The sequence below is a fragment of the Nilaparvata lugens genome, chromosome 2 (genome assembly GCF_014356525.2).
Source record: "Nilaparvata lugens isolate BPH chromosome 2, ASM1435652v1, whole genome shotgun sequence".
Lineage (NCBI taxonomy): Eukaryota > Metazoa > Arthropoda > Insecta > Hemiptera > Delphacidae > Nilaparvata > Nilaparvata lugens.
In genome coordinates, this window is record NC_052505.1 from 26078420 (window position 1) to 26100453 (window position 22034).

General features: G+C 32.9%; 1 protein-coding gene across 3 annotated transcripts; it reads right to left on the bottom strand.

Annotated features, from left to right (window-relative positions):
- Positions 1–279: 279 nt before the first annotated feature.
- On the bottom strand, positions 280–21695 carry LOC111054799 (phospholipase B1, membrane-associated). 3 transcript variants are annotated; one of them, XM_022341900.2, is made up of 8 exons: positions 21371–21695; positions 19629–19823; positions 13404–13608; positions 12080–12306; positions 10845–11004; positions 10173–10324; positions 2572–2722; positions 280–661 (listed from the first exon to the last, which is right to left on the bottom strand). In XM_022341900.2, exons 1-8 carry the CDS (start codon positions 21380–21382, stop codon positions 513–515), a joined length of 1251 nt encoding a protein of 416 aa, XP_022197592.2. In that variant the 5' UTR covers positions 21383–21695; the 3' UTR covers positions 280–512. The 3 variants fall into 3 exon arrangements, with proteins under 3 accessions (XP_022197592.2, XP_039276833.1, XP_039276834.1); XM_039420899.1 differs by having other exon boundaries at positions 13404–13605; positions 21371–21664; XM_039420900.1 differs by lacking the exon at positions 19629–19823 and having other exon boundaries at positions 21371–21651.
- Positions 21696–22034: the final 339 nt, after the last annotated feature.

The window sequence follows — 22034 nt, forward strand, 5'->3', positions numbered from 1 at the left end:
CAGTGTTTTTTATGGAGCTAATTATAATCACTTAGCGAACACTATTGAACACTATGAAGCCACAGTTTCTCTAAAATACAGTGTTTTCTCTGAATTAGCATATGAAAATAGAAACTTTTCTGTACTAACTTAATAAATTACTACATCGTAAGCTATTACGGTGTAAGGCAATTGAAATTACGGTAACTTTACACAATCAAGTATGCAGTACGGAAGTTTTAAGCTTATATTCAATTCCGATTTGTACCTGAATCTTATTATATTGAATTTCTATTACTATCAATGTTATCTAAAATACGTTCTTTGTACGAAACTTGATTCACTAAAGACTTGAATAAAGATTCACTTTATTATATCTTGGTAGCAGTTCACTTTGAAGCTTAATTATATCAAAAGCATTTTTCAGCTACATTTTTGTTCCGGCTTTGAGACATATTCTCTCAATAAAATTGCCATGAATTTCACAGTGATACCATATCAATCTCTGAAGATCCATGAAGGTACATCGTTTGCTACGATATTAGTAGGTTGTTTTTATTTGTCAATGTCGTCAGGTAAGGATTTCTGCTTGATGGGCATTCAAAGCGTTCAAATGCAGGATAAACAGTGGTTTGTTGTTGTTCAACTGGTTGAATTAGATTATTCCAAGCAGCATTGGCTACTGTAAAAGAAAATCTTAGATTAACATTCTATATAACTTTCTAATACCAGTTACTTCATGTAGAAAATAATAAAGTTTTCCAATGCTCGTATGAAAATATTTGAATTGTATATTCTGTTATCATTCATGATAAAAACGTTTGAATGGCAAATATCGCATACATGATATTACTATTATTATCATTATTATTATTATATTATGTGTTTTCAATGTATGAACAGATTCATAACACTCATGCGATATCTACCTTCCAATCTTCTTTTCAATCCTTTTCTGTGTAGCTTGTAACCACAATTTCATCGTAGCCTAGTTTTATCTTGGAAATCAATTGTTAAAGTTATTTATGAGAGATTCTTCAACCATTAAGAGGACAGCTATAAAATCGTTATGATGGCGGTCCAAGGTAGCCAATGGGAGAGTAGCAATTGCGTCGCCATGACAACAGCCAATGAGTGGTGAGTAAATGAGAATTCAACGAATCACAAGCTACCCAATAAGAGAGCAGCGATCTTATCATCATGACAGCAGACGGGATTTCATATTTTCAGTAACAGGTACTCATCAAGCTGTTAGTGCACGCTTGCCTGACATCCCTCTTCCTAGATTTGATAGAAGTTTCAAAACTAAATTTCAAATCAACTTTCACTAGTTCGGTTATCAATAACTAGGCTACTCACTTGACACATTACAATCACAAGCAAACCAATGAGAGAGTGAGAATAGGAATGAATTGGCGTTAGCAGACATAATATCTTATTGAAATAGAACAATGTTTTTATGTACCGTATCATAACTGAAAACATTCAAACCACTTTATAATTTTGTTCACTGGATTTAGTACTTTCAGGCTCTTATATTTGGGGAATTTTTATCTATTGAAACTGAATAAATAATTCTTATTCAACTTAGTTGATTTTTATTCACTAATTAGGTATCGTTTCTCAATAATAATTTTTGTACATAATGTGTGAGATACTACAAGGGGCGGCGGTATTGGCGTAGGAGGGGGGTTTCAGTTTACAACCCCTCCCCATGAACCAAAAAATGTGGCCCAAAAATCCAAGATTCAAGATGCACTATTTAATAATGACTCCAAATATTTTTTCAACTACAGTATTGTTTGCTGAACGTTGAAAACTATCAAACTCATTCCAATGATTTTCAATTCCTATCCCACTAAACATTTCAAAATCTTGGCTATAGCATTGAGCGGCGGCACTCAAAAATGCTGTGGTGGCTAGGGTGAAAGAAATGTTCTTTAAAGAAATCAATTACATTCAGTACCCAAAATCAGTATTATATTTTATTGGGGTGAAAGATTGAGAGATTATGATATTCTCTATAGGTTCATCTGAGATTTTAAAACTCATTAATAATCTTGTATAATGAGTTTTAAAATCTCAGATGAACCTATAGAGAATATCATAATCTCTCAATCTTTCACCCCAATAAAATATAATACTGATTTTGGGTACTGAAAGTGATTGATTTCTTACATGGATAGGGTACTGGCCTATCGCAAAACCCCCTGACTAGGAAGACCAGAATTTAGGGTCTATTCCCTTGAGAAGTCAGCCCCCTAATGTAGGTGCCGACGCTGTTTGAAGCCGCCCAGTCTGGGTACAGACGCTTCTAGTGGCTGTTTGCAATGACTCTATAGGCTATAGGGCGGTGGGATCGCCAACCCCTAAGCCAAGGCTTTTTCTGTAACACCAGTACACGAGAGAATCACACAAAATAGAAAGACTGGTGCAGTCATTTGAATAGAATACCTTAAGCAATAACTGGGAAAAGAGATGTAGGAAGGCCGAGGAAAAGATGGGTACCGGAACAGGTTGATGATCAATAAACCTTATCCTTGGAGTGAAAAAGAAGAAGAAAATAATACTGATTATAAGATGCATACTTACAAGCAGCATTGCCTTTTTGGCTGAAATGAAAACAATCAGCCGCCATGTAAGAAAAATCTATTTTCCCATTTATAGTTGGTATATATGCATCTATACCAAATCTGAGTGGTATAACTGCAAAAGTATCTGTTGTGAACTGTGGATCAGATGCCTGGAAATACAAAACCAACAGAAACAAACTGATAAAAAACTTCAAGATAGGCTATTATATAGTAGAATGTGACCTATATATGAAATATATTATCATATATCAAGCTCATATGTCTTGACAGCTGAAACATCTTAAGATAAAAAGATCTTGTAGACAAACCGACAAGGCCTTTTTCAATTAATCTATTTTTTAGAAAATAAAATTACTACTAACAAAAAAGAACAAAGTCTTTTGCCCGTTAGTAGGAGCTGACAACACTGCTAATTTTTATCAAAATGTACTTTCACACACGCAGACACACACACTCTCACACATGCATATGGGAATCAATTTGAGCTTTACCATACAACTCAATAATAAATAGTCACAACCAACAACTAATTCTTGATTAAACTATTCATTCCATGGTAATAAAACAAGGCTTAGATTGCTCAAGTATAGATGACATTATGAAGAAAAAAGCAAAAAATAATAAACACTAGCTTTAAAAATAACATACAGACTGTCAACAAGGAAAAATAAATTCCTCACTTAGAAGTAAGACATTACAACAACAGTATCACAGTACAGACAAAATTGTGGAAAAATTGCAATAATAATAATATAATAATAATAATAATAATAATAATAATAATAATAATAATAATAATAATAATAATAATAATATAATAATAATAATATCAAATTAAAGACAAGGTTGTATATAAAAAAACCTAATTAATGAGTACACAAAAATATTTAAGTTCATCAACACCACTGAGATGGTGTTTAATTATAGACAAAGTCGTAGAACTCATCAATGAGTACAACAAATAAAAAATAAATTAATAAAGGTAAAGAATAAAAGTATTCGGTAGTTGTACAATTTTGAGTGAAATAAGAAGGAAATATCTGGGAAGAGCGATAATAGAGAGGGAGACAGTGATCGAATATCTAAACGGGAAATGTTGGACAAGTCTAGTAGGATATTTGAGGGATGCCTGGAGGTACAGGCGAGAGTTGATAACTGAGTTCAATTTTTAAAGTTAAATCATGAATGATAAAGTTTTTTTTTCTCTCTCTTTATTCAATTTTTCTTTCTGTTATTCTTTCTCCTTTTCGATTTTTTTCTTGTAATTATCTTTCAAAGTGATTATTGTTTTGGAATAGTGTCCTTTTCTTCATCAAGATGAATATTCCCCGCTTCATAATTCATTGGAAAAGATAAGCTGATGATAATGAGTTGATATAATATTAAGTTTATAATTGGTTATTTGCAATGATGCGTTGTAAGAATTCTTTTTATTTTTATAGATGTTAATGAATGGTTTCCCAATATAATATGATTAAGAATACATATGCTGTATATATATATTTTTTTTCTGTTTGCAAATTTTATTCAATTTGAAAGAGAACCTATTGAATATGTTTTCCAAAGTTTAAATTGCTTTTTTAGTTGAATTATTGTTTTGTTCGTGTTTAACTAGTCCAGCCACATTGACGCATTTTCATGTATTGATTTGTTTCGAAAATAAACGTTCAGTGCTGTTTAAAAGGTACGAAGTGCTACGAAGAATAAGGGCGAAAAAAATGGTGTGAGAATATTTAATATTGGTAATTTGTTTATAATGAAGGAAACCTATCAACCCGGCTGACGGCTACGGCTAAGCCTAAAGAACTATTATTTTGCCTTCAATAGGCTACAGGAAAGATAGATTACAGAAGAAAATAATGATATAATATTATATTCAGTACAGAATATTTGTGTATTTTGTTAAAAAGTTACAAAAGAAAAATGGTCTTGTATTATGTTCATTTTCTGCTGTGAAGTGTAAATAAAGTTCTATTCTATTCTATAAAAGTATTATAGTTCATTAAACATCATTAAATCTTCAAATCATAAACTCAAAAGCCATTTCTTTACTTTCACTTTGAATTGTGTCAAAGAATTGATTCTCCTTATGTCAGTAGGGAGCAAGTTGTAATATTTGCATCCTAAAAATACAAAACTCTTTTTATACCTGGTACAATAAGGCATTGGTGTTGCTAGCAACTCTCTTGTTCTTTGCCGTGTTACCACTTCACCCATTGGATAAGTTTCAAGCGCAATCCCCATATTTCGGTTCCCACTCATTTTAAAGAACAACGACAGCACCTTGAACACATACATGCTTCTCAAGGGCAGAACTTGCAAAATTTTGAAATAAGGGAACGAGTGAATCCTTCTTTTAACACCACAAAATGATGCGTATTATGGCTTTCTGTAGAATTACAACTGGATTATAGTGACAAGCATATGTTGACATCCAGCAAGATAATCCATAATCTAGTTTAGAGTGAAAAAATGTAAAATACAGTTGACGGAGAATATATCTAGGTAAGAATTGTTGAAGATTATAAAATTTCCAAATTAAAAAAGAAGTCTACATTTCAAATTTGTTATGTGATTTGTCCAAATTAATCTGTCATCCAAAATCATACCAAGATACTTTAAGGAATTAGCTTGATAAATACTATTACATTTACATGACTCTGCTTGACAATCTATCTCGTGATACTTTAAAGGGACTGAGAATTCAAAAACCGTTGATAGGGAGAAATTAATGAAGTTAGTTTTAGAAGCATTTAACACTATTTTGTTCCCATCAAACCAGAGTCTCAAATTGCTCAAGTCTGACTGTAACATCATTTGTAATTCATTTATACTATTAGCTGAATAGGCCAGTGCAGTATCGTCAGCAAATGATGTTACAGATCCATGAAAATTCAATGAGAATAAGTCATTTATATATACTAAAAATAAGAGAGGCCCCAGGACTGAACCCTGAGGGACTCCACAATTGCTGTTTACAACCAAGTCACTATTAATACCATTTATACTAACACATTGGCTCCTATTCTCTAAATAAGATTTAAACCACTTTAAGGGGATTCCACAAACCCCAGACATGAACAACTTATTTATCAATATATCATGATCAACAGTGTCAAAAGCTTTTTTAATATCAAGGAAGAGCCCTTAAACTTTCATCTTACCACGAGTATTCAAACTATTATAAATATTTGTCATAAAGTGATTCAGCGCAATTTCAGTACTCAAACCCTGTTGAAAGCCGAATTGGCCACTGTAGAAGAATTTGTTAACATTGAAAAAATTTACAATTCCCTTCTTTACTAGTTTCTCTAGTATTTTAGAAAACAAACTGAAAGCAAAGATACTGGCCTGTAATTGGCAATATCAGTTTTTGAACCTTTTTTATAGATAGGCACAACTTTGGCTATTTTCAAGGCAACAGGGAATACTCCACAAGAAATACTACCATTGAAAATGTCACAAAGAACGGGAATAATTGATGTAGACACTATTTTTAATAACCTACCACTAAATCCATCCATGCCTGGAGACTTGCCATTCTTTAAACTCTGAATTAACTTATCAATTTCATCAAAATGAAAAGGCTCAAGGAATATTGCATTGTAATAATTTTTTATTTTAAATTTATTCCTTAACAGTTGCTTATTTTCATCAGATAAAGAAAGGTCTCACCGAAGAAGTTACTTCAACCGCTGCTTTAGCAAAATAATTATTGAACTCCTTAGCTACAGTCTGATCTTCTCTAACAATTGTACCTCCTATCTGTAAACTAATTGTTTGTTTTCTTGACGCTTGACCACACAATTTATCAATTTCTTTCCATTGTTGCTGGATAGGTAAGACATTGAGATGAGAAAAATACCTGTGTTTTTGTTCATTTATCCACACAACTAACTTTTTCTTAAATTTCAAATAGTCTGATTCTAATTTATTGTCATTTGGATTTCTGGACATTTTTTTGTAAAGCTTATCACGATTTTTTATAGCAGCACACAACCCTTCAGTCATCCAAGGTTTCAATTTCTTATCATGGCTGGTTAAATTTACAAGAATAGTGTACTTTGACTGTTTTAAGTAATTATTCAAAACACCAATAAATGTATTGAATTTAAAGTTAACATCATTAGAAAAATATACCGAACTCCAGTCATGAGTCAGTGCATTAGTAAGCTTTTTAATTTATCATAATCTATTATTGATTTCTCCGTTGAAGACAATCTGAAATTTTCACAACTACTTTTAGATAAGTAAACGGCTACAGCTCTGTGATCAGTAATCTGAGATTCAATTACTGCACTTGATACAGCTCTTTTATTTAAGGCTGATCTAAAAAATATATGATCCAAACAAGATGAACTATCATTCAATAAGCGAGTATCCATGTCTATAAGACACTCATACCCATTGCTAAACAACATTTCTAAGTATTTTAAAGTTTTAATATCACCAATTCTGCTTATATCAATATTAATGTCACCTATTATAAAACAATTTGCAGCTTGGTAGCCCTCCAACATTTCATTAAGACTATCAAGAAAATTCTCTATTTGTACACCATGCCATCTGTAAATACCAAGAATACTAAAATAATAGTTAAACATGCGACATTCAAGTAATACAGAATCAGCACCGATGATATTTGCTGTAATTTCAGAGCACGTTATACCCGCTTCAGTTGCAACAAATATTATAATACCAGAAGCTCTTGTGAAATCAGCACCAGCATGATATCTATCATACCCTTCAATGTTATACATAGCTGCATCATTTTCAGATTGAGTCCATGTTTCAGATAAAACTATAATAGCCGGTCTTTTATTCCAACAATTCAAGTATGTGATAAAGGAGTCAAAATTACGGTTCATACTACGAATATTTTGGTGTATTATAGTAAGATTATTATTACCAGTAAGAAAACAATTGTTAACATCATCTACACTCTCAAAAAACTTCACATTAGCCCCCATAAAAGAATGATAAGATTGACATACAATTTAGTAAGTTGTGACAGAAAAACAATAAATTTTTTATTCCCACATGCAACATTCACACTACATTCATACCTCATAATAAATTATATTTTAGACGAAATGCAGAAACAGATTTGGTACATCTACAATAGGTACTGAATCTGAATAATAATGCACAAAGCAAGAGACTCTCAAAGAAACATTAAAAAAAATCACATATAATGTGAAACACCAATATTGTCTTTATCACATGATTCACCGTTCATAAATTAATGTTAACGTTTTCAATTTAATCAATTAAACAAAATCAATAATAATAGAATTGAAATGAATTAATTCATCAACGTATTGTAAAAACGTCTTAGTTCATGATAAAATAGAATGAAATATATTGAAAATTCATTGCAATTAACTTAATTATTCTTGTTCCACTCACATAGCATTCAAAACGTGTATCAGTTAATAAGCAAATTGGCATAATAATCAAATATCAAGCAAGCAAAATTATTGAAATCATAATAAGAATAGAAAAAATAAAATAGAATAAATAATATAAAAACATTAGACGGCAATTTGCACTCTCTACATGCCCACATAGCCTAGTATGACAAAAATAGATCAATCAATCAAAGTTTATCTTTTAGTAACTTATTGAAGTCCTCAATTCTTGAAATGTGTACACTTTTGGAACGATCATCAGCTTTGACGAATACATTGCCATTTTTGAACCACACATATTTCAAATGACCTTGTTTTTGAAGTTCCTTTCCTTTGTTGAAGATAATCTTGCAGAACGGAGACATAGTTTCATTAATGTAGATTACACGAGCATCATTCGACCACCCAATATCACTGGCTAATATTCTTCCCTTTTTACCCTTGCATTGTAGGAACTTTTGTTTGTCTATGTTCTTAACAAATCTAACAATGATAGGAGGTGCCATCTCACGATTTTTACCGGTCAACCTATGACAGTTACAAATCATGTCCTTATTGAAATCAAAGTTCATGAACGAAGATATGCTTTTCAGGATATCAAAAATGTTCTCATTGTCCTGTACTGGCACTCCAACAATATTAATGCAGTCTTTTCGTGAGTACTGTTGCACACCTGCAATTTCACTATTGGCCCTATCTAGTTCATTTCGCAACTTTGCAATTTCACTTTTTGCCAAAGCTAAATCCTCAATACACGAATCGATTTTAACCCCTTGTTCAGTAATAGTTTTTTTATTGTCGCTGTTACGTCCAAAACAGTTTTCAATTGAATTGATAATATCTTTCTGTTCCTTTTTAATTGCATCAATAACGCTTTCAATTTCATCAACTTCGCTTTTAATCGCCTTCAGTTCATCGATAATGAAGTCCAGTTTCCGATCAAGCCTCTGCGCCACGTTATCATCGAGTTGGTCGTTATCTGGGAAGGCCGGTTGATTGACGTTATCGCTAGCTGCTGCTTCGTCTCTTGAACCCTTCCTTTTAGGCGGCATGTTTAATATTGCAGCATTGGTTAAGGCTGTGCACAGGCTAAAAATAAACTATATTTATTGTGATATTTTTTATAGGTTTTCGATTTGTATATCATCAAGCTATCAAAATGAAGAAGTTTTCTCAGGGAAATCTTTTTTTCCGATCATTACTTTTTGAGATATGAGCGCCTAAAGTTCAAATTTTTGGTACAGAACAATTCGAATTCGGTAAGAGATAAATCCATGAGATTTAGTGGATAAATTCTTCATGGTATTGATAATTGAATAAAACAAAAATTTCCTGAAAATATCCATTTTTGATAAAGTAATTCAATTTACCAAGAATAACTTTTCTTGAGTTATTTTTGGTCTTTTTTAATAAATTGAATAACTTTCTCAAAAATCAATATTTCAAAACACTTTTGTCTTATTAAATCAACAATACCGTGAAAAATTTATCTTCTGAATCTCATAGATTTATCTCTTACCGAATTTTAAATGTTCTGTCCCAGAAATTTGAACTTTAAGCGCTCATATCTCAAAAAGTAATGATCGGAAAAAAATGTTTTCACGTGAAAACTTCCTCATTTTGATGGCTTGAGATATACAAATCGAAAAACTTTGAAAAATATCACCAGTAGAAAGTTCATTTTCAGCTTTTGCACAGCCTTTAAATAGAAAGCATTGATGATATTTTCATAATAAAATGCTGATAGTTTTAAGTGAGTCCCACTATGGTAAATTTTTGTTCCATCACTTTAACTTCCAATAAACATCTTGGTCTTATTTATCGACTAGGATTAGAAGGGATACCTCTAAAGTCTAAACTAAAACAGTCTCTTATTTCAAATTGATCATTCTAAAAATAAAGACTTGGTGAAACAACTATATTGTATTGTTTTCAATGTAATGAGAATAAGTATATTTGGAGGCTCTGGATGGCTACAGAAGTGAGCAATATAATGATTGAAAGTATTTATCTATTATTTGTTCATAAGTCCTAGTCTCAAATCTGATGATTGTCCTTTGTAGAGTGTAATTGAGGTTTTTTAATTATTGAGTACATATCAAATAGCCTTACTGTCCATATTATCATAAGACGTTGAATATATTATTAAAATCTGATGGATCCTATGGAAAATATAAGACCCCCTTACCATCTCCAATTGAACTTTTCTCCACTCCTCAATCACTTGATACAGTTCCTTCTTCCTCCTGGCAAACTTGAATCCTCTAAAACAGGAGCACACCATCGTTTGGAAGATCAAACAGGCTGGCTTGGTGGGGTAATCCAGCAACTTATCCAGATCTACAAACATTTTAAATTTTGAATCGAATTATTCAAGTACTAATTGATGGTTGAGATTTTAGTGCATTATAACTAACAGCACAGCTATAACTACATGTATTCAACGGAGTTTACAAAGTTAATAAGAACAGGGCAACATAATAAATCGTATAAAAATCACTATCACTATGAAAATACAATTTATAAGTATATTATAGATATAGAGAAGTTCTTATAGATTGATAGAGACGTTTTCTTTTTTTCCTTTGATTCTTTTTTATTTCCAGCTTCAGATATTTCGTGTTATGTGAGCAAATAAGATACAATAAGAACTCTGCTTCCATCCACTTAGGTTACCGCCTTATAGAAAATAGAGTTAATTTGAGTTCCAAATCAAACTGGAATATAGTGGAGAATTTGAGATTTATGAAAGCATTTAATCGAACTTTTCAGCTACGAAATAAATTTTCTAGCTGAGAGTGAGAGCCATTTCGACATACATTCAGAAAAAAAATAAAAACGATCAGTTCATAATACTCACGAGGGTTGATAACGAGGGCAACTAGAGCTCGTGGCATATTCTTTCTCAAGTAATTGAATACATTAGTGAGATCTCTACGATGGAGTTCAGGCTGTATAGATGCATTTTTGTAACACATATGCGTGCAGTAGTCGTTGTTCCCTATTTGCATGAATACAAGCTGAAACCAAATTCAATAATATTATTTTTAAAAATTATTAATCCAAGACACATATATTCATGAGACAATAATGTCTATTATTTCTACTCTCTGGAACAATCTATTCTCAAGAACAAGACAAACTTGAAACTTTTAAAAGATAACTAATTTATTCCAATTTTAATGAGAGAAGAACATTTTCTGCCCATTATGTTCCATGTCACTATAATATTCTACATATTTACGCTATGCTAGAATAATAATTATTAATTATTCAAGGTTGGGCTGAGGTCATTGTACCGGACAAGCTTATCAAGAATCAATCACCTCAACCTTGATCATCACTATTAGCCTACTAGTTGTAAAAGTAATGATTGACACTTTCAAAACTTTGAAAAGTGATGGTAGCCTTCAAGGTCCATCTAAATTTTCGAAAAAGCTGTTCTCTAAGAAATAATTTGAATAGGTCTACAGTTCTGCATAGTTTTCTTGCGTCTAAGTTGGCTTAGCCTAGAGCTTAGAATAAAAGTAAATAGGATACAAGTTTGAATGCAATTTATAATAGAAGTTTTCAAAAACTCTGTAGCCAGTACTGTGTTCCAGAAAAAATAAGCATTTTTATTTGTTGTTGGTTATCCATCTTGTTTCCACTATTATTATCACTATTGAATTTTGTAAAACTTTAAAGTGAAAAAACACTCACATTCTTTGATGTGGCGACGTCCGTTTCGTGCTGGTTTCGCACATTTTCAAGCCAAACAGAAACTGAAGTATTTAAGGTTATGAGGGTGAAATTTGGTGGGGGTGGAAGGGAGTTTTGGTGGTTAATGGAGGAGCATTTAAATGAGTTTGTCAAACAGGGTGTGGGAGGAAAAGTTGATCTGGTCATTTAGAATATCAACCGCCACCCCCACCAAATTTCACCCTCATAACCTTAAATACTTCAGTTTCTGTTTGGCTTGAAAATGTGCGATACCAGCACGAAACGGTCGTCGCCACATCAAAGAATGTGGGTGTTTTTTCACTTAAAAGTTTTACAAAATTTAATAGTAATCATTTTTAGTTTCAAGCTATTATAACAAAACGATTAATTAACCTTCCAGTGGTTCTCGAAATCCACCCTTGGATCCGACCTCATTCTCTTGACCAGGAGACCGGCCTGATAAACAAGGTCCTGACTTATGGCGCCAATTTCGGCCACATTGAATTGCGCTGCTCGCGCATGCGTAGTAGAGTCACCATAGGAGTAGCCGACCAGGTTTGGATTGTACTCGCGCAGTATGTTGGCTATGGTCAACACATTTCTCCAAGTGCCTTGACCGCCTGCAAAATCGAGCCACAAGCAAACTATTTGGAAAATAAATAATAATTAATAAGCCGAAATAGGCTATGAGAAAGGTCGAGAAATGTGATCCTTAATATAGTAGTACCAACAAAGTAATGTACGTCGACCGACAAGAATTCAAAAATAATCTATCATCTGAGAAGAAAACGCCAGTTGCTTCTTACTTTTTCTCTGTGTATTTATTCTGATGGTGAATTTGTGTTTGGATCAGATCGTGAGACACCTTGAAAATATGTAGCGAGGTCTACTTTAGCATATCCAATGAGAACGGATGAAAGTTAATCCGAGTAGATTCCTCATTGTTAGCAGGTAGGTACCTGAAATTTGGTGTTTCTCAAACTTATAGACATCACTTTAGGGAATTACTGGAGATTATAACCTCATGTTATGAATTTATTCTTGATTCGAAAAATGTCAATACTATACAACCCAAAATTTACTAGTTTACACGATTGACTAGCGTTTAGCCATGTTGCGCTGTTGGCATTGGCATCCTAAGGGTGAATGCAGTAAACCATTCGTCACTACTGGTAAATAATTATCAGTGAACACTTTTTCAAGTTTTTAAAAGTTCCCAAAACTTATGTTCAATATTCCACAGTAAGCTATGATGCAAGAATAAATGAATCAACAACATTATATTCGATTAGTTTTATAGAGAAATCCCCTGGAAAAAGCTACAGAATTTTGTATTAACAAATTAATAAATGATGAAATAAACATGTTCTTTAGCCTATAAATTATTCTTTCATTCCCAATCCTATTGCATAAGAATATAACTTCAGCTATTTCAGTCAAAGTCCTCCCTTGTTTTCATAATAATTAAATAAGAGGTATATGCTAGTTCTATTTCTAAACGCTAGATCGCATACAATACACGCGTACTAGCAGCAGGAACAAAACTGATGAGCACTCTCACTCTGGATGCGTTTAGGAACATAAATCATCAATGATAAATAAATTAGAGGACTCTTGTCCTCTAACAAGATTCTCTGATTCTCAATTTTCAATTCTGAATTAGTTCTCTTATTTCGAATTTTATATTCAAGAATCTACTAAAAATGATGGAGCTGACCTAAGGCCCAAGCTATGCCTCTGTTATCAACAGTGGTGTGTATGACGTTGGTGCCAAGACCCCCGGTAGCCAATAGGAGGCTGTCTCCCAGGCAGCCCACTACATCAATGTCCCCCGGCATCAGTCTATGCACACTCGTCGGTTTCTCCGGCGACTGAAACCCTGTCGTATTGCACGGGAACCTCTCAATTACCTGTTGCCACTGCTATAAATTCAAAATTATCAAATTAATGAGAAAATGTAACATGAATATAGAAACTCTATCATAGGTCTATAAAGTAAATATTTAACTGATTCTAAGTATATACAAATATTCAACAAGTGTGCCTGTTGCTTTTCATACATACACATTATCAAATTAGCCGAGACGATTGAAGCTGCGTTTTCGATTGTGCGTAAATGCCGTCGTGGACCACGTCAGGGTGAGGATCTGAGATTGGGTAGATTTCAATTTGTCTTAATAACCTAAAAGATTATGTTCAATTATGTTTTAATGGGGGAGGTTGAGTTTATACGTTTTTATACTTTGAATGGCAATATGTTTATATTATTAGAAATGTTTTGATTCTTGAATAATAGACACAAATAATGGAAAGTTATTTGATCAGCTGTTCAAGCACACTTGAAATTTGGTCTATATGAATGTCAACAATGTCGACTACGGAAGTTTACGCACAAACGAAAATGCACCTTAAGGCGTTCCACCCTTATTTCTGCTAGACATGAGAGTTTGATCTCATCAAATGACCCTCCACTTTCCATTACCCAAACACAAGCAAAAACTTATGTGGGCATCATCCTCAAAAAATATATAAATGAATAAAATAGCCTGTCAGTAGCATGATTGGACGCTCCCTTAAACACTGAAACAGAGGATAATTTTATTTTGCATTATTCTATATAATTTTATATTACATTCAATTTCATTGAATACTTCAAATAAAAGAGGAATCTCAATGAGTGTGGAACAATATGAGAATGATGAAATTTATAAAATTTTTTAAATGAAAGTATAAACATTTTTTGTAATGTTGATTGATGTTAAGCCCAACCGTGCAGTTTTCGCCTTGAGCAAAATTATTCATTGGACTTGACATTGAGAAATTGAGTTGGAAGATATCCAAGGTAACTAAAGAGTATAATATACCAATCAAATTTCCTAAAATTGTTGAATCAAGTATATATTTTTTGTTATTATTATCAAGTAGTCGAATAATTATTGTTCGAAAACGTTCCAATCTAAATGAATAACCTGTTAATTTGAGGAAAACTCCACAAATAAAATCTCCCAGCAGTGCTCGTGTCCATGATATTAAGAACTATCATACTACGAGTACATTATACGTGCTGGCCTACAATGAGTTTACGACAACCATACATTTAGTGCAGGTAATTTCCAACTTGTTCAGTATTCAAATACGCTATTTAAGTCATTTATTGCTAACAATGTTCATCAACCTGTTCTTTTACATCGTGATTTTAGCACCTAGTATTCAACAGCAATAATTTATTGCAGCAAAAATATTAAAACTGGTTCTTCACCTCTTATTGGATCCGGTTTGAGTAAAAACAAAGTTGCAGATAATTTGAATAGATTATTAATAGCTGGAAATCAACATTATACTGTCTGTGGTCTGCCAATGAAAAAAAACTAGTTACTAATAAACTCACTTATTATTGCTTTCTCTAGTATTTTTATAGACTCTTATTCAGATACTGTGCCAGCTGTTATGCTGGCAGTTAATGTTAATGAAAATATTTCATTCTAGCTGTTCCTATTTGAAGACATTTGATACTAAAATATTCATCCAGATACTGTTTCTAATCGAAGACAGTGGCGTAGTCAGAAAAAAATTTCGGGGGGGGGGATCATAGCATTACAGTAGGAAGCACCTAAACTTTGAGGGTGACACCGGTGGGTGTGATGGTATGGAATACCATACCATCAGAGGAAGGTTCGGGGGTCCTGACCCGAAAAATTTTGAAAATATACCTTGCATTTGGTGCGATTTTATGCAATCTCCACTTGAAAACAAACATTCCATTCAAGTTTTTTGGTGATTAGTAGGCCACTTATTATTTCGTTTTTGCCTTGAAAATTTTATAGGGTTTTTGATTGAATAACAAATAGAATGGAATGGAGTAGAATTTTATTAGTCATTCAATTGTTTAGAAAAATAGTGATTTTGCAGAAGGCCTACTCATTAATAGATAAGCTAGAATGCTTAAATATTTTGGCTCCAATAAAGCACTATTTCAACCAACTTTATAGAATTAGTTTTAGCTTGAATAACATTTTTTTTAAATTTACATGATTTTTATTTGAGTGTTCAAACATACATTGTTTTTTTTGGGAGGGGGATACAGCATTTTTTTTTTAAATATTAGGGGGATGTGTCTATGTGTCCCTTCTGTCCATGGTAGAAACTGCGCCCGTTCATCATAACTGCAAAATTTTCGGGGCTACTCTCTAGAAAAAGCTGTTGAAGCTTTATTTAAGGTTATGCATGAAACTGAATAAACTATAATCAACTGGAGGAATATAAGCTATATTGAATTTCTTAATAATAATAGATGGTAAAAAGTGAACTAACTTTGAAGTGCTATTTGTGCTTTCTAGTGCTAGTTTCTGTATCCCCTGTTATCCAGTCCCTACGCACTAGACCACTCACTATCTATAAGAAAATAGCTCATTATTATTACCATTGCTATGCTATTTGCAGTGCTATTCTCATATCCCTTATATATTTATCGACTTACATTGCACAATCTAACGAAAATATGGCATTAGATGCTAATTTTTGAGTCTGATCCAGTCACAAAAGAATTCAGGTTTCATTTCGGGGGGGGGATACATCCCCCCCTGGATACCTCATTGAGCTGATATGATCTCTTCAATTCTGCAAATTCCTTTCAATTCATTTGAAGGTATTTCATGGGAAGAGGTGCAACTTGAAGAGTGAATTAGCATCCCAGATAAGAATTTCTCGAGAAGGTAGCTAACTGTATCAATACATTCTTCCTTTTCAGAGATGTCATACGATTCTCAATGTACAATGTATCATTTCTTAGTATCCAAGTAAATGTCAACTTGTTGTCAAGTGCAATCAATTAAATGTCAATACAACGATAAAAGTGAACATGAGACTTTGTCTTGATGTCTATCTATGTTCATTCCAGGTTTTGGACTTTCTCATTCAATTTTGTATTTGAGCAAGAAATACAAGCATTCTTCATTTTTTGGGCAGAGAAATTTGAAAATGATCATGATCATTTGGAATGATCTTATAATAAATTGATTCTATTTTAGTTCGTTTAGTCAAGAAAGTTGTTACCATTGAGTAGTATGAACGTAATTCCGGGCTAAGAATAATGCTAGAAGCTGTAATAGTATATTTCGCACCTAGGGCCGAAAATGGGACTTTTCTGGCTCGAAATCGGTTTTCAAGTCCGAGGCCGTAGGCCGAGGACTAGAAAAGATTGAGAGCCGGAAAAAACATTTTTGCCCATGGTTAGAACGTTATTTTTCGCTACACAGGAAAATAAACAATATATATATGAGAATAATTGTCTATTATAAGCACTTCTGAAAGCAAAAGTGGAAGGTCATAGCTCTAGGAAATCTGAGGTAATCTGAATATCAAGAAATTGTCCAAGTATTTTTATTTTTTATTCTGATTTGTCTAAATAACCTAAAAGATTATGTTCAATTATGTAAGAGGTTGAGTTTATACTTTTTATTCTTCCAAATGACAATAAGATGATATTATTATAAATGTTTTGATTATTGAATGATAAACACAAAGAATGAAAAGTTTTTGATCAGCTGTTTTAGCACACTTGAAATTTGGCCAATCTGAATGTCAACGGAAGTTTAGGTTAGAAGTTCTATCCTACTATGAAAATAGAATTATTTGAATAGTTTATAATAGATATCTTATCTGTGTTTTATTCATCCAAATAAAATGATAGTATATTATTACAGAATACTTTATTGAATTCTAAAAGCATAAAATGATTCCGTTTATCCACCATGTTCCATGATAAACGCTGTACTAGGAGGTTTGAGGTTAGATTCTATTATACTCTGAAAATTGAATTTGAATAGTTTATAATATCTCATTATTTGTATTTCATTCATCCAAATAAAATGATAGTATCTTATTGCAAAAACTTTATTCAATTCTAGAAGCATAAACTGATTCCGTTTCATAAACTATTTTGTAAACACGTTCACATCAAATCAGAATCAGCTGACTTCAAGGTTATTTTACAGCCCTAGGGCCGTAAAAATTTTACCGGCCTGGTCAGAAAACTATCACTTTCGGCCTCCATATGACGCACGTAAACCAGCTCATTACATCCAAGTGGGGCGAAAAATTGTTTTCGCCACACTTGGATGTAATGAGCTGGTTTACGTTCGTCATATGAAGGCCGAAAGTGATTGTTTTCCGACCAGGCCGGTAAAACTTTACGGCCCTAGGGCTGTAAAATGACCTTGAATAACAGCTGATCGTGTCCGATCTCACAAAAATCATAGAGAGATAATCTCATAACGACTAATAATCTATATAATTATGTATCGTGAATCGCGGTATTATGTCTATAATATATTTTATAAATTACTGATCATAATTTAATATTTATTATTGTGTTTTTGATATCAAACAATAGAATACGATGATATCTCCATAGCCTCAACAATATAATGTTGGCTGCATTGTCCATTGTCAGAAAGGTACGTATTGCAAGTATTTAAAAGTGAAGAATCTAATTTGAAATCAAAGTACAATAATTGTATCAATATTTAAAAGTGAGGTAGAGTAATAGTTGTTTCTTTTTTATTATCGAATTCCACTTCTTAATGCAATACAATCAACAATAATAATAAGAAAATACAGCAGAGATCTGAAGTTTAAGGTAAGCCTACTGGTGAAACTCAGCCTTGACTGAAAAATTCCTAGTAATTTTTTCGTAATTAGAACTTTTAGATAATTTTTCTTCAATATTAAACCATATAGAGAAAACATTAGGCCCACTCAAGATTGAATCTTCGAATGTTTTCTCTATGATTTAACTATTTTCAGAGCAATATTTTGTTGTGAAAATGCCGGCAAACCGACTTCTAGTTTGCCGCTATAGCCTACACTATATTATAGTAGCCTACATACGTTACCTGACTTACAGGCCTCTACGTTCAACATTACCCAATGGCCGAGAGCATAAAGGTGTAATACATCAAAGCTCAGTGAATTTTCAAACATGATCTAGGTTCGAACCTCGGTCAATGATATTTTTTTTGTCGATGAATTTCGACTTTTATTAGCTATTTTTTATATTAGTTACCGTAATTTAAATTTGAATCAATTTTTTAGATATATTTTGAGACAAAACTGTGAAATATGCAATTATATTAATTTTTTAATCACATTATTTCAAAATAGTAATAAAAATTCTATTCATCCATCTATCCATGAGATATTGCACCAGGCACAAAGCGCGAGCTATAAAAATTCAAACAATTATTCGAAATATTAATAGTATAAAAATATTGTCACTATTGTAAATTATTAATTAGTAATATTGAAATTAATTGACAGTGAAATTTGTCATAACCAAGATTCAAACTATCAAAATACGCTGCTTGAATTTTATTTATTTTCCAATTTCTTCTATATTGGGAAGTTTTTTTTTGGTGTGGCGAAAAATAGCGTTCGCAACACAGGCAAAAATGTTTTTCTGGCTCTCGAACGCTTCAAGTTCTCGACTTCGTCTCGAACTTGAAACCCGCGATCTCAAGCCGGAAAACGTACATTTTCGACACTAGGTGCGAACTATACTATTTTGAGTTCCGGTTTTAATTTATTACAAAGCTAAAATTAAATTCACTTCAAACTGCCAGCATTGGTTGAATTGATTGCATTGAGGTTATTTATAGTAAATGCTGACATTCTGGAGTGATACTCACTATAGACCCAAGGGGCGTTGTTTTATTCAGGAAGTTCCACATTGTTGCACTGTTATAAGACCTCTAACATAGAAGTTCCTCAAGGTGCAGTACAAACGTTTTTGGTACAACACATAGCTTATCTCTTGATATTATTCATCGTTTTAATATCGATATGGTATGCAATTATATACAATATGAGAATAACTAATGGCAACAATGATAATATTATTAGGAAATTTTAGGAGTTCCATGGTTACATAGAACTGTTTACTTACATCAGTTTTTTGAAGAATTTCGAAATTATTGGGGTCATAGCCCGACACCCTGTGTATGAAATCCAATACTCGCTGATGGTTTCTATTGTATTGTGGACTGAGCCAGTTGATCAGGAACTTCGGCACAATTCGATCGTCTTCTTTGTATTTTGAGGCGGCTAAGCAAGCTTCGAATAAACTTGTCACGATTAATAACTGAAATGATTCATCACACAAAAATTTATTTCTGAGACTTCTTTGACAACAGGACTGCAGAAAATCCGAAATCTCAAAAAAGGATACAGCGGGCCATTCACTATCCGGTCTATTGCCCAACTCAAGGTCCATCAATTCGACGACGGAACGTGAATTAGGTTGTGAGCGAGGCGAATGCTGTCGGAAGTCTGGTAAAATTTTCAACTGACATGTCCGACCATGCAGTCAGCCGCCTAGTTGGGGCGTTCACATAGAGTAACTAAGTTTGTAGAACAACAGGTAGAGTTCTACAAAAAAATACGCGGTTTTCGAAGAATAGCTGTAAATAAAGAGCATTAATTCCTTCTATTCATAGAAGCTCCTTTGTCCTGTCCTCAGTATTCAAAGATGCCAATGACTTGGATGTACAAATGAAACTAGTGTGGTCAAGTTATCGTAACCAACTGAAAATACGGAGAATTTTTTTTACAATTTCCTCTACTATAAGTGAATACAAACAATAATATCATTACAGACAATAATCATTCACTTGTGTAGTTTATGAAAATCGTACCTCCTTAACTTGGTAAAGCTTAAATTTTGTCGAAGGAAAAAATTCAAATTTCTTGAGATTCAGTATGAAAAACAGCATTAAAAAAATTAAAAAACTCAAATCTCATGTTTTAATAAATTTTTATTGGAGAAGATTTCCCCTACCATTGTTCTATAGTCCCAAACTATGCCCAGATGTGTTATTTTCCACTAAGGGTAGAAGCGTGGTGATAGTGTTTTATTCATGCTTCACTGCAGTCACCCTACAGGATATAGCAGTGCTGTAGGTGCAGTGTGCCCAGTAGATAGGAAAAGCTTGTGTTCTATTCCACACAGAAAAAGTTGCTCTCAAGAAAGATCCTAATATGAACACACTCTTACGTTCGATTTGGAACGTGATTGAGGATGTTTGACTAACCAGCGTGAGTGGTGAAAAATCCAACGTTGTGGCCCAACATAGTTGGACTGAATTTTCGGATAATATAATGAATAGCCCGTTTGATGATAAAAAAAGCCAATTGAATATAACAATAAGATCAAATGGAGGCACTATATTTTGTGGAGTGAGTAATTTACAAATATTATTGTTATTACAATAATATTGGATCGAATGATTGAAAAATATAAGTGATAATGAAGGGGTGACATGGAGAGAAGTTCAATGTCAACATAACTGTTCAGCACTGTTAATAAATGCTGTTATCGGATAGGCACGTTAAAAACTGTCGGTCCCGGCTGAAGTATGGCAGTCGTAAGGCTCATTGACGGCTCAAAAATGATATATCCAGGCGAGGTGGAACTTCCGTCAGGAACTCCCCACCAATAAAAGCCATACGAATATTATTGTTATTATTATTATTATTATTATTATTATTATTATTATTATTATTATTAATAATAAATGCTATTCAATTTTTCATCTGAATCTATTCTATAGAAAACAACTTTTTTAGTTCTTTAGTTACTCATTTCAAATATATTATGCAATTGAAATTTGTCATGGATGAGATACTTACTTTCAGTATCATAGTGTATCCTTTTTTGCTGATGAATAACAATATTGAAGTTGTGAACTGGCTGATAAATTTGTTTTTATCTCTAAAAATCACAACAGGTATTCATCCTAAATTATTAGCTCATTACTTCTCCGGAAACTGATCCGAAAACTGAGAAATTTCATTCAAAATGTGATAATTATTATTGAAACTGTCACTGAACTCACTGTATACGCACTGTAGGAACTTTATAAATGTTTAAAAATTATTGAGAATGAACACGAGGGAAATCAAAGCTCAACTGGCTAAAGCTAGGAGCGTCTCTCCATCACTCTCAGACTCCTGAGATTCAACTTGAACTTGTCATCCTTCAAAGGCTTAACCGTGAAAGATGCCGTTTAATTCAGTAATATTAGTACTCCGTAGTATATATTTGAATATGGACTTTTACTGAGAGTAGCCTATAGTTAAATGTGATCTCGAACTTCCTGTCTCCGAAAATCGTTGATTATAGCCAAAACAGAATGTAACGGGCCATGAAGGCCTGTCTAGTGTTTTGAATCAAGTCGATGGTTTTTTTCAAGATACAAATCACGTTGTGTAGCTTGGCTTGGCATTCACATTTATATTTATTGTAGCTTGATCAAACCTAGCCCGGAAACTACAATTAATTCTTCTCCATAAT

What these genes read in the sequence shown, in the direction of transcription:
- LOC111054799 (XM_022341900.2), bottom strand. An exon ending in GAAAAGTTCAATTGGAGATG is followed by an intron (nt 2,723 to 10,172) that starts GTAAGGGGGTCT and finishes TTGTATTTCCAG; the next exon opens with GCATCTGATCCACAGTTCAC. An exon ending in CCAAAAAGGCAATGCTGCTT is followed by an intron (nt 662 to 2,571) that starts GTAAGTATGCAT and finishes TTTCTTTTACAG; the next exon opens with TAGCCAATGCTGCTTGGAAT.